This window comes from Elgaria multicarinata, chromosome 1, assembly GCF_023053635.1.
Source record: "Elgaria multicarinata webbii isolate HBS135686 ecotype San Diego chromosome 1, rElgMul1.1.pri, whole genome shotgun sequence".
NCBI lineage: Eukaryota > Metazoa > Chordata > Lepidosauria > Squamata > Anguidae > Elgaria > Elgaria multicarinata.
Window position 1 is genome coordinate 18132315 of NC_086171.1, and position 14439 is coordinate 18146753.

General features: G+C 39.5%; 1 protein-coding gene across 1 annotated transcript in view; it reads left to right on the forward strand.

Annotated features, from left to right (window-relative positions):
* Positions 1-13965, forward strand: part of DNAH11 (dynein axonemal heavy chain 11) — a 176286-nt gene extending 162321 nt beyond the window's left edge. The window contains exons 75-82 of the mRNA XM_063123804.1: positions 1144-1335; positions 5171-5290; positions 9358-9600; positions 10523-10705; positions 10792-10907; positions 11946-12058; positions 12769-12909; positions 13665-13965. Coding sequence (XP_062979874.1) covers positions 1144-1335; positions 5171-5290; positions 9358-9600; positions 10523-10705; positions 10792-10907; positions 11946-12058; positions 12769-12909; positions 13665-13912 — 1356 coding nt within the window. The 3' untranslated portion in view covers positions 13913-13965. The remainder of the gene's footprint in view (positions 1-1143; positions 1336-5170; positions 5291-9357; positions 9601-10522; positions 10706-10791; positions 10908-11945; positions 12059-12768; positions 12910-13664) is intronic.
* The last annotated feature ends 474 nt before the right edge of the window (positions 13966-14439 follow it).

Below are 14439 nucleotides of genomic sequence, written 5' to 3' on the forward strand. Positions count from 1 at the left end.
GATGATTCACCTGTGTTTTGTCCTCCCCAATGGGGAAGGTGCAGTGTAGGTGAAGTGGCCAATAGCAAGGCAGCAGTTTCAGCACTTACCCAGCTTCTGCCTCAATTAAGCTGGCTTTCTCCATGCTGTGCCTTCCCCCGTGAGGGAGGACGTGAGGCGAGTGAAGTGGTCCTGGCCAAATTGGTGACTAGCATATACGTTCAAATGCAGCAAAGCCAATGAGGTCTTCAGACCACGAATGATGGGGAGTGGCTGTATATCTTTCCAAGCAAAAGGGGAGAGGATGACCTTGACATCATCCAGTCCTCAGAGGTCTAAGTGTGTGTGTGGGGTCATCAGCCCCTCACCCATATGTGGCCCCCCACGCCTTCCTTAAAAGATCTCAAGAGTATTGGCTGTTTTCCAAAGCTTGTTTTACCCAGCATAATTTGATAAAAGGCCTATTAAAAGCATAGTCTGTAAAAAGCTAGCTTTATAACAGGAGGATTTATCTAGCAAGTACCCATTCTGTACACCTATGACAAATAATATCATATAAGATAATTTTAGTCAGGGCTGCATAATGTAAGATGTTCCATGCAACACCCACCCCAACAGCCTTTTCGTCAGTCCTCCTGTTCTTGTAATCACAGGCAGGCAGCAAAAACAGGTTTTTAGTTGGGACAACAGAATGTTTATCAGGCCACACACACTTGATCACCTGCTTTCAGTTTTGTAGGTGGGCAAGCTGTGAACGCCTTATGTACCTGCATTTTCTTATACAGATGACACCTCCAGGTAGGAGGGATGTAACATAAGAAGCTGCCCTGAGGTGCAATGCAGTTTGAGAGTAGTTTCTTGTTAGGTTATTAACCAAATATAATGCCTGGAGCATATGGGCTATATCCGAGAACAGGAGTTGTAACACCAATATTTCATTATGCACGTGGTGTTTGCTTGCAATGGTAACAATTCCATTAGCTTTCATTTCAACTTTGTGCTAAAATGAATATGCTGATAGGTTCTGCGTGTTGTCGTTTACCTGTCATTGTATGAAAAATATAATTCATCCTCATAACGAAACCACAGATGTAGGTTCTGTTGATGATTTGATTCAAGCACCTTTTGTTCTTGTCTTTTTTGTTGTAATTCTTTGCTTAACAGGATATACTTGAACTATGCGCCAGGGAGCAGGAGTTTAAAAGCATCTTCTTTTCTCTCTGCTACTTTCACACCTGTGTTGCTGGGAGACTCAAGTTCGGACCTCAAGGATGGAATCGAAGCTACCCTTTTAACGTAGGAGATCTCACTATCTGCATCAATGTTCTCTACAACTATCTAGAGGCAAACACTAATGTAAGAATTAGGGGATTGAGTAAGAACTTGACCTTTTGCCAAGACTGGGTGTGTGTGTTTTCTTTCTTTCTTTTAAAAGTGAATAAGAGAGGATGGAATACATTTACCTTTGAAAGAATTAGTGAAATAGCTGAAATGTACATCTGTTGTTGGGTACACAAATCAAGAAGATCAAAGGTTTCTCTGGGAGGATGTTTAAGCTTCATAACATTGGTTGAGCTAGTTCCACACTAGTGGCTTAGCTTAAATAAATAAATAAAATTGTCCTTCATTATGTTAACAAAAACAGTGGTTTACATGTGCATATATGCCAAATTCATTAGGCAGGTAATGAAGCATTTGCACAACTGTAATTACATACAGCAGACCTGACAGTTCATAACATTACATTAATAATCACTACAATTAATTCTGATGATGGAAGCAATTTACAGAACGTCACATGTATAAATGATGGTGCGTTTCATTCGTGTGTCATTATTATGTATTAAGGAGGCCACCTTGTTGTGACTTTCTCAGGAATGTTCCCCTTGAGTTCAAGTTTAAAACTAGATGAGTGATTTATTCTATTGGTTGCCAATTGGAGGATCCTGGACTGTTCAGGTGACTGTTCAGGTGATATCATTTATCAAGCCAATTACGTATATATAAGTGAAGTTAGTTTAGCAACCTTCTAAACTATCCAGAATTCTTCCTCCTGCCCGAATGAGTACAGTGTGACTTGAAAACATCCTAACTCTTGAAAACATCCTAACTTCACCAACACAATTGGTCTAACAAAATTACTAATTGTATACCTGTTTATAAATTAAATATACCAGTAATTGATATGATATTCATATTAAATACTTTTCTGTGTGAAGACAGGTGTGACTGATATGTAGCTCCGGTTGTGCTACAAACCTGTTTCTAGGTTTGTGTGTGCAGAAAAACCTGTTTCTGCACACAGATCATTTTCACAGGATCAGTACCAGTTCCTGCCTCATCAAAGTGGCTGTGATATTAACTGGACTATGTTACCTGCCCTTACTTTGAGCTAGGAAGAAAATGGGAGAATGTACCTCACTCATGGGTTGGCTTAAATCATGGGTGGGCAACATGTAGCCCCTGCAACCCTCCCTTCCCAATATAGACAAAAAGGGGAAGGCGTCCATAGCAGCTAATGAGCAAACAAGAGCTTTTTAGCACCCTATGGCCACTACAGAGCATTAAAAAAAATGAAAACTAGATTGCAAACAAGATAATTTTACCCTTTTGGCACTCTATAGCTGCTATGGATGCCATTAAACAATCAAAGTGGGGTCTGGGTGTGTGTGAAAGTAGCCCCTGGACCTCCTGCAGGATGAAGGCATACTGTCCTGGACTACCTTCTGAAGAAAAAACAAAATTTTGCATGCACGCCCTTTCCGCAAGTTCAAAGCAGGAAGAGCACAAACTGGCAGAAAGGAGAGTACTGCACATGCACAGTCCCCATTTACCAATTTTTAAACATTTGGCCCCTAAGGTCCTTTATTTAGAAAAACATATACTTCTCCCCCAGCTCCCCGCCCCCACCAATATTTAGAAAATCCTGTTTTAATTATCACTGCCCCTGTCTCTCTTTCAAACAAATTGACATGGGGTCCACTGTCTTTGAGTGACTGTAAAACTGGTTTTATTTTACAGCATGGCATGAACAATACATGTTAGCATAGGGTCCATTTTTCTTTGCCAACAGACCTTGGCATTTTCCAAATTGTTGCACTTGCTTGTATGCAGGAAGTGCAAGATAATAAAGGAGAAATGCAATGTCTTTTCCTATTTCTAATATATACATAGTGGCCATTTATTGTTGACTTATATGTTGGCTTGCACAATGAATTCAAAATTGTCTTAGATCTTATTTATTACATTTCTTTACAAATAGCTGAATCGTCAATCTAATAGTCTGTTTTGTTGTTGAAAAGATGCATTTAAATATTCATTTATTGAAATTAAAATACATTGGCACCAACCACACTGCAATAGCTGCAGTTATTTTACTTGCTCTGCTCTGTCTCATCATGCAATATACAAACCCTATAATTAAGTTTTTATTTGAACTGTTCAGAGACAAATTCTGCCCCTGAGGGTGTAAAGTTCATGTCTGGAATGGTTTCATCATAAAAACTGTTACATTTTGTAAACCAAGGCTAGGGAATAAAACTTGCTTGCCAGTTTATTTATTATCAAATCTAGCATTGATGTTTTGAATAAACATCTTTTTGAATAAAATATAGAAGGTCCTTTCAGCACTCCGATTCTGTGATCTCCTTCTAATTAATCACAAGCTAGTGGAACTGCATTATGATTTGAGTCCTACAATTAATGTAACTCTCAAATAAGTATTTGATGATAAAGATTTCTTCCATTATTACAGAAAACCATCAGTGCATCTCAAATCATACTAAAACTTTTGTCACTCTGTATTTTCCATTGAGATGTTATACAAAATATATCAATCTATACACATTGAAATTTCTCTGTAAATGAGACTAATAATGTTATTCCATGACAATAAGAATTTATGGTTTATTGAAGACCACCTAATACAATATTTTTATTTGTTAGTGAGTTAGGCCATCTTGTCTTGCACAGTGTTGTTGCTGCCAAAAACTTTATTCTGAGGCAGGAATGATAACAACAAAGAATAGTGTAGCACCTCAAAGACTGCCAGATTGATTTTGGCATAAGCTTTCATGGACTAGAATCAACATAATCCATTGCATGGCGTGTTATCCTCAGTTTGTAGGCATGTATATACATGGATATTCAGGGGGGAAATACAAAGGGTAGGGTCCAATTGCTGTGAAACGAATAAAAAAAGTAGTCTTTGACAATTCCATGGGCATGTCTACACCAGCCCTATATCCTGGGGTAGTCCCTGGATCTTCCCTGTGTGTCCAAACAGGGGATCCTGGGGGCAACCTGGGACAACCAAGGACTTCCCCAGGATATAGGGAACTGCAGAAAACCCTTTTTTTTTTGTGGTCCCTGGACCATCCCGCGGAGTGTGTGCCGTGTGGCCGCTGCTCCCGGGTTTTCCCCACATGTAGTGGGGACTAAAAAATGAGCATGAAGCTGAATGGGGACAGTCTGTGCTTGACGGGGAGTGGATTCATTTAATTATTTTTTTAAAAAATACATTTTTTTGCAGAGGAGTGCCAGTGCACTCCTTCTCCCTCTTTGAAAGAAATGGCGGCCGCGACTTCCTTCTGGGATGTTGCACGACCGTCAAGACATTGGGGGGGGGGAACGCAGAAGCCGGTACATCAGCGATCCTTCCCCCTCCCTCCCTCCCTCTACACCCTATGGTATAGACATACCTTACATAAAGCTGAAGACTTAAAGTAATCATTCACAGCAGCAGAAATTGATAATAACACTATTATCATAGTTTGGACAGGAAACCATCATCATAATTCAAGCCTAAGTAAATAGAATCAAATGTCTTCCTGCATTTCATACCCATTTTGTTTCCACTGTTTACAATTTTTCTCCTTTACCTGTCTGTGTATGCATGTTTCCCTCCCCTCCACTCACCTGCCAACGGAGGATGGCAGTCCAACCCTGGATATCATACAGCTGCAGCAAGTTGAGTCAGTGTTCCCATTATGATTCTGTTCTTGTAAAATACAGCCATACAGACACAACACCATAATTATCAATATCTCTAGGGACGGTATGTTGATTTTTCTTTTTGTGCTGATGAAGTCAGTGTTTTGTCATGCCAGCGCTATTACAAGTGACTTTGGTTTGTCCTTTTAGAAAGCTGTCTGGTTCTTTGTTTAATTATACATTCCATTATGTTCCATAGGTTCCGTGGGAAGATTTGCGTTACCTCTTTGGTGAGATTATGTACGGTGGACACATCACTGATGAGTGGGACCGCAGACTCTGCCACACATATTTGGAAGAATTTATGAGCCCTTCTCTGGTATTAATGTATAAATATGGGGGGAAACCATAAACAGAAAATAGTTATGAAAAAGTACCACAAAATTATAAATAACTTCCTCTTTAGTTTTGTTAGGAAGACTATAATATAAGCCTTCCTTGTTTTTTTTTACACCAACTGTCCAAAAGTATACCTTCAGGTAGTTGTTACATGCTTTCAATTATTTGTTGTTATATACTTTTAGCATAGCTTTTGAAACAGAATAGTTCTTTAAAATTAAAAAATTAAAAGGCCTTAACCTATAAAACAGAGGTGATAGCCTCCCAATATCTTAGACTACAACTCTCATAATTCCTTACCATTGGCCATGCTTGCTGGGGCTTCTGGGATTTCAAGTCCAAAACATCTGGAAGACCAAAGGTTCCCTGCTCTTGCTTTAGGAAGTATATTTCTGGAAGTTAATTGCAGCCAGTGCAATTGAGCAAGGCTATGTATGGATTATCTCACTGACAGATGGGCAACAGTTTTCTGTAGTAGCAGCAGTTTTCAAAGTCTTCAGGGAAGCCCCATGTAGTATTTATTATATTGCAGTATAATGTAATATAACCTACAGTATTAGTAGGTTCCCAGTGCATGGCTGGCAGAAAGATGCAGCAGGAATATCAGTTGTAATTGGTAAAATACACTCTTGATCACCAGAACCGCGTGCTCATCTGGCTGGAGTTCTGACCTGGTCTTTGGTACTGGTCCAGGAAGCACACAAGATTTTCAACTGGCACAAATCTCTTCCTAGCTAGGGTGGCCAAATGAAAAGGAGGACAGGGCTCCTGTATCTTTAACAGTTGTACAGAAAAGGGAATTTTAGCAGGTGTCATTTGTATGCATGCAGCACCTCATTAAATTCCCTCTTCATCCCAATAGTTAAAGCTGCAGGAGCCCTGCCCTTTTGACCAGAAACAAAAGAAGGCAAGGCTCCGGAAGCTTTTACTGTTGTGATGGAGAATTTCACCAGGTGCTGCATGCCTACAAGTGACACCTGCTGAAATTCCCTTTTCTGTACAATTGTTAAAGATGCAGGAGCCCTGTCCTCCTTTCCATATGGTCACCGTAGTTGTTGTGTCAACCAAACTCAGGTGGCATGTTTGGTTGGAAGGGGGAAACAATCTTCAAACAATCCATGGGCTGTTGGGTTATTTGAGGGTTGTTTCCCACTCCAACAAGCCATGCCACCTGGGTTTGGATGACATAGTAAGCTGTGCCCAGGCAGGTGATTAGGCAAATGGCACTGGGCACACACCAAGGCTTAAACAAGCCACTGTGACTTGTCTAACCTACGATGATCAATGGGAACCAGGTCAGTGTAAGTAATTAACAACTAACTGGAATAGTATTGTGAATTTGTACAATGGGAATATGTATAAAATCTGACATTGTATTATTAACAATAATAAAAAAAAAGAATGACTGTCAAGCAGGAGTAGAATACAGTCTGAGTAAACTACCTTTTCCAAAAAGTTAGCCATTTATTTAGAGGGGGTAGGGGATGGTGAGTACAGCATGAAAAGATCATTTGTGGTATGGAACACAGATAGCCTTGAGGCCGTTCCATCTTCACTGGTTCATGCTGTATTTGAAATAAGTGCTGTGGTTTGAAGTGAAGTGACTTTGCTTGCATCTATTCATTCCTTAATGAGTAGGTTTTCATATGTCACAAAGCCGCATTCAGTTTAACACAATTGGAAGTCAATTGGAAGGCCCAGGAGTGAGTTACCATGGAGATGGGAAGGATAAACACTACTGTACTTCTGACCTCCACGGAAGCTGATTTCTCTAAATGACAGCTGAGGTCAAGGGGGCAGTGTGGGAAGCTTATTCCATTGGTACCTCCTCTATATCTAGCCTATGGCTAAGTATTACTATTTCTAGTCTAGGCAGTCCATTAACCTTCACAAGCCTGAACTTTCATTCAAATACGTGTCAAATATAGGTACGAAACCTGCAAGAAATGGCTGGAATTAGATGCCCTTTGTTAACAAACCCTGAGTGCAGGTCTACTTAAGTATTCAAAAACAAAATAATGTATTTCATTTTAATTGGACAATGGTCTCTCTGTAAGTACTCCAAAGGGAAAAAAAATCGTTCAGACACTGATAGACAGGTAAACATAAACAAGGGTCAACAGATACACCACAACTGTCTCATCATTATGCCTAGCTTAGATCTGGCTTGTCTTGAATGCATTTGCATTGGTTATAGGTTAAAGTTGCATTTAGACATAAAGTTATCAATAAAGCTCTGAAATTTTCAGCATTGTATATGTGGGATTTTGGACATATTTTTGGCCAGAGAAAAGGCCTATTTTAATTATTGCTAAGCCACCTGCTTTGATAGAATGGTGGGGTAAAAATATTTTAGTAAACAAAACTATTATCAGCAGCATCTTAATTCAGGCAAACTGTGTGTTTACAGAAACTATGAAATGACCATAAGGAAAACACATTTCAATTAAGATAACAGAAAACTATAGATTCAAAACAGAAAGGATTCCTACTGGAAATTAAAAAAATATCTCTTGAACTGACTTTGTTACTTATCAGTTTTACAATCTGCACCCTCCCTTTGCCATTCTACTAGAAGAAAGGTAATGACGGCATTCCCTTAGGGATGAGAAACCGGTACTGAGAAAGTGTTACTTGTACAAGGCCAGTCAAGAAAGGCAGCTGTAGGCTTTATGAAAAGATTTGTGTTACTCCACTGCAAACACCTGGCATGTAGGTGTCATATACACATGCAGATTTCAGTATCCATAAGCATGTCTTTGTGAAACCTGATTGGCCTAGGCTTCCCAGATACAACTCCATGGATGTTTAAAAGATGCATGTGCATAGCCATAATAACATGTGGAACTGCCCTGTGCCTATGGCAGAAATGGGTTTGGAGACTTGTAAACCATGTTTTCTTTCACCTGCTTTAATTGATTCTCTTAATTACTGAGCTCAGGTGGTTGGGTGGCAACAGGATTGGAGCCCACTGATAAACCAGAGGGGACGTATCACCATGGCCACTGGAACCCCAAGTTATACAGAAGTACAACCAAAGGAGCAGCCCTACCCCCGAAATAGTCCAATGAGACTGAGCATGCTCAGCGGCCTTCAGAAGCCACAGAATGTGACCATCAATTGGGGGGGGGGGACTGAAAAGGTGGGGGAACTGGAATGACCGACTTGAGCCGCATACAGCTTATAGTATCCCGGGGAGGACACGGCTGTCTGGAACCCTGAGCACTATAGTTTATGGGCCTTCTCCCCACCTTACTGACAAGAATCTGCAGGATCCCATGTGTGATATTTCTCTTGCTTTTAGCAGCCTGTACATCAGGGGGGTTGAGCGAAGTGGTCTCCTAGATTGGGTGAGCTGAAAGTAAATTTCCAGATGTTTTGAATGTCATCTCCCAGTATTCCTGACCATTGGCCATGCTGACAGGGGCTTCTAGGAGTTGAACCAAAACATCTGGAGATCTACCTTCTCTCCACTAGATTCTTGTAGGTGAGATATGGGAGTACTTCTGCTTACTCGAAATGGCAAAGCATGTTGAAGTGCACCTAGAATAGAAAGCATTATGTTACATTCCTTGTGGAATGGGGCTGGAATGCGCCTTTTATTTCTTAGTTCTGCAGATGCAATCAAAGATATGTCAGTGGAATGAATTTTTAACTGCCTGAGAAGATAATTTTATTGAAGTCGGTACGAAAATCTTTACCTTTAACACTAGATTTAGGAAATGGAATGGAATAAAATGTAATTCCCACCAACACAAAAGAATCACATGTAACTAGTACAGCAACTAAATCCTATACGAGCCTTCCCCAACCTCATGCCATCCAAATGTGTTGACTGCAAGTCCCATAATCCCCAGCCAGCCAGACCATGTTACCTGGGGATGATAGTTGTAACTCAACATACCTGGAGGTCACAAGGTTGGGGAAGATGCTTTACACTACATCTTAAGCTTTTAGAGGCCAGTATTTTAAGGTTTGAATGAAGTTTACCTGAAAGGTGCAAAATGAATTAAATATTGAACATAATTGTTCTTTTTCTAACTACAGCTTGAAGGTGACTTTGCTTTGGCTCCAGGTTTCCTTGCTCCTCCCAATTTGGATTATGCCGGATATCACAAGTACATAGATGAAATGCTGCCAGTTGAAAGCCCTGTACTATATGGTCTCCATCCTAATGCCGAGATAGATTTCTTGACAGTTCTATCTGATAACCTTTTCAAAACTCTCTTGGAAATGCAGCCTAGAAATTTGCTTGCTGGAGAGATCGCGGGACAGTCGGCAGAAGAAAAAGTGAGATTCCAGTGTTCTGCATAATCCTAATTCCAGAAACTCATCTCCATTAATATATTGTTAGCCGTAATAGGGGGTTTAAATTAATCTTTGAGTAAAAACTCTTTCACTTATGATCATAAAAAACATATGGTAATCTCTATCCAGACATCATCATCATAAAAAAAACAGGCAGAGAAAATTCAACACTGAAACTACCATGGCTTTTAGTTATCCTATTCTTAATAGGAGCGCTTTGCCACATTTTGGCTACTAGGTTGGTCCAACAGCTTCTTTAGTTTGACATCTATGAATATACCACATTGCAGAGAGTACTTAGCATGAGTGACAAGTGAATGAAAAAATACATTTGATGACAAGAGTTTTGCATACCCAGCCTCATAGCCCTAAGATTTAAAACTAATCTAACCCAGTGTTCCTCTAGGTTTTTAAAATTCTAAAACTTTTACCTTTAAACTTTAAGTTCTTGCCTTCTTTCACTCCAGCACAAACAATCTGTTCTACAGGTAGGCCTGATGCCTGTTGACATGGACAAAGATCTGGCACTTAGCAACAGAATACTACAGCACATTTTCTTTCCCCATGTGTAGTTTTAGGAAGGGGGCATGTTAAAGCAAAGCAGAAGCCTTTGTCCCATCATCCTAATCTGATTTAGGAAGTGGATGAGCAATCACCCTCACACATCCAACATGGATCTGTGATGTACCCATGCTACAGGCCATTCAGCACAACTGTCTTGGCTGCTGGTGAGGGAAAGGCTCCATCTGCTTCAGAATCTCATGAGCAGGCTATATTCTCTTAAGAAACAAGCAAGTATTACAACCGCAAACCTGTCTGTAAGGCACATCCTGGAGGATATTCAAGAGAACGTATTCACGGCCAAGCAATTTTTATTAATTTGCCTTTTTATTCAAATGTTAAGGTGAAGAATGTCCTGGATGAAATTCTGGAAAAGCTGCCAGATGAGTTTAACATGGCTGAAATAATGCAAAAGTCTGCTATACGAAGCCCCTATATTCTTGTTTGTTTTCAAGAATGTGAGAGAATGAATATTCTCATTCGAGAGATACGACGGTCACTTAAGCAACTAGACCTTGGTCTGAAAGTAAGTTAAATATATGTATTATGAAAGAAGTGAGATTTAAGAGAGCGCCTATGAATTTAAATATTTGTTTTTCTCTAAATATCTAGGGTGAGCTGACATTTTCTCCTAGCATGGAAACTTTGCAGTCATCACTGTTTTATGACCTGGTGCCAGATGCATGGACCAAATTGGCTTATCCGTCCACTTACAGTCTTGCACAGTGGTAAATACATTCTGTATTTATTTTTTTAAATGAGGCATTTCAGTTAACTTACACATATAGGGATTCCAATGCTCTTACAAATCTACGTATTAAAATATGGACCATTAATTGTTGCATGAAAATACATAAGGCCCTCTTCCAACATAGAGTTGGACATATGACTACACTATTTTTCATAGCAATTGTGTCATTGTTAATTTTGGTGTCGTCACATATGTCTTATGGTTTAAGAGATGGGTAGCCTCCAAATTTTCCCCAAGATGCATCCAAAGCTTACTACACTAGCATAAGAATGTTTTATTTTTATTGTATACTAGTAAACAGCTTTGCACAGACTGGAATAGTTTGATACAGCAAAGCCTCCAACCAAACTTAGGTAGCTATCAACAATTGGGCACATTGTGGTCACTCCATTTGAGTGAAGCCATGCCTGCTACTGCTTCTAGGGATGCCTTCTGCTGTGGTATACTCCTATAGCCCAGAGGGAGGGGTCTGACCCCATGGGGGGGGGGAGGGCACAGGTGCCAAACTCTGTCCCTTGGTTTACTAATCTCCTCTGACTTCAAACTACAAAGCTGTATGCTGGTTTTGGAAGTCTGCCCCTGTGGCTAGAGAGATTACCAGTCTTCAACTACATTTCAATTAAAATCAATGCATTTTTAAAACAAAATAACCCAAGGTGTCCATCCCTAGGTTCCCCTTAGTATGCATGGCAAGTTTCAGGGGTCTACATTTCATGCTTTTGGCAGTTCTGTGCTGGTGGACAGACTGACACATGGCTTTTTATTATTATAGGTTATGACAATTTTGATCGTATTATTCTATACCACCTTGGTATCCATAATGATGAAGGGTGGCTTCATAATAAATTAGCAATGACACTTTTTTGCTTCATTGAGCAATCCACCTGACAGATTATACCTGTTACCAACTAACCTCCACCAAGACTATAGATGCTAAATTGACACTAAATCACATAAGACTTTTTTTATGAGCATTTCCCTTGTCAGTTTTGATCCTCTGCTGCTTTTTCTTCAGGTTTAACGATCTCCTTATACGATGCCGAGAACTTGATACCTGGACACAAGATCTTGTATTTCCTGCAGTGGTGTGGCTTTCTGGCTTCTTTAATCCTCAGTCTTTTTTGACTGGTATGTAGTATTGGTTCATCATATGTAAAGGTCAAAGAAATTAGACTCCCACAGTAGGGTGAGTTTTACATAATTGTTTGCTAAGGGTTGCCTTTGTATTCATATTTCTTAAGAGCTAGTTAGAATAAAAATGCCATAAAAGTGCTAGTATGATACAGATGGAGCAAATGAGAGCACTTCATTAAAAAACTTATCGAGGCTAACGGTGCTGAAAGTCAAGGCACTGATGAATAAATGACATACTGAATCAGCAAGGGGGCAGGTAAATGATCTAGGAGTATCAGAACTGATAGCACTTTGGGAGATAAGTCAGTGTGGCCCTGATCAGTAGCACTGGAGTACTATGTAAGCTACTCTTGACAGCCAGGACAGAAGTATAATTAATGTTTTTAAAATACCCTAAAATTATGTAAAATTACATCCTGTTAATCACAATAGAAGTTATTTTTACAGTCCAGTACAAAGTTAGGAGTTGACAAGAGTAGCAATTGAGAACACCTAACTGGATTGGGAAACTGTGCAGAACAAATCATATTACTGTTCCCCGCACGTGGGAAAACATTGCTTCTGCAACTTTTTGTAGCTGAACAAAACTAACTCCAGAAACAATACTCCTATATATTTTTAAACAAATGTGGGTTTAAACCCACAATAAGCTTTAGGCTGTAAGATAACAATTCATTCACCTACCAACCCTTTTTTCTTGAAAGCTATAATGCAAAGCATGGCACGGAAAAACAACTGGTCTCTGGATAAGATGTGTCTGACTATAGATGTTACCAAAAAAAGTAGAGAGGATTATGGTCATCCTCCAAGGGAAGGTGCATATATCTTTGGCCTCTTTATGGAAGGTAAGTATACTGAAGTTAACCTAGCAGTATTGACCCTATGTTGAAATACTGTTCAGCCAGCCATCCATGGAAACACCATAAATATCAGACAAACAGCAAATGAAAGTATACTTTTATTGGACCAACTACGAATGCCTCAAGTATTCCTACTACCATCAACAGCTTGAGGATTGCCATATCACTTCCCAAGAGTACTGTGTAGCCCAAATGAAATTAGAGAGTGAAGTCTCAAGTGTTACTGCTTTTCTGCTATTCCAATTTTGAAAGCTTTAAGAAATACTAGACATTTTCTCTGAAAGGAACAAAGGACTATACACCTGAGCAACAGCCTGGCCAACTTTCCCTTTGTCTCAAGGGAATACCTGATGTCCTCTACATAAAATACAAGATTGCATACTACTGTTTTATTATTGCTACATTCACTACCATTTTGCAGCACTTTGTATTGGCTGAACAGGATTTCCCTTAATCTTCCATAAAATGTTATATAGGTCCCTACTCCAAGATAAACAGCTAAAATTCAGAGTCAATGCATATCAAGTATTATACTGTGGTTGTGTGTATTACACAGTGCGATCCTGCAGTGACTATTCAAAGCTCCACTGCGATTAATGGGTCTTACTCCCAGGCATGTGAGTATAGGATTACAGTCACTCTGAGATAACTCCAGAAATGATTTAACCAATAGTATTCCCTTGGGTTAGCCATACATTTATTTCTATGCGAGTAAAAGCTGTGTATTCCTCTGGTTACAGGAGCTAGATGGGACATTCAAGCAGGAATCATAGTTGAAGCGCGACTGAAGGACTTAACTCCAGTGATGCCGGTCATTTTTGTAAGAGCAATTCCAGTGGACAGGCAAGAAACCAAGCACATTTATAAATGCCCAGTTTATAAAACTAAAATTCGAGGGCCCACTTACGTTTGGACTTTTAATTTGAAAAGCAATGAAAAGCCAGCCAAGTGGGTGCTTGCAGGAGTAGCCTTGCTACTGGCAGTTTAGCAATGTATCTGCATGCACAAAATGTGATTCCAACCTTTGCTACGCAAGCCAAAGTAGAAGAGGATTTCTCACATTTAATTGTAATGTATATTACTGCTTGGAGTTATAAGCAGCCATCAGGATACTTCTGTTCAAGACTTCTGTTTAATATAAAAATGGTGTATTCCCAATATACAGCACATAAAAAATAACAGTACATATGCACCTACAATAAAGTTCCAAAGCAGATGAGTCATTCAACTCCATAGGCAATGCAAAATATCTCAAATGTTTTTACAGTCTGAGGGTAAAATACTTTTTCTTTTTTTAAAAATAGATTTCACTTAAGAAATGTGTTGTCTTGCTCATTTTAATATCAATATAAGAATATCAAAATAAACATTAGGTTAAATACTCCAGTGTGTAAAGTAGTCATCTTATTGTCCCATTCAATTTGGTGTGACAGACGGTGTATTGCATACGGAAACAAATGGACGCCAGTATGACTAATGTGCCAATACAGCCCACAGTTGTCTTCTGGGTATTTA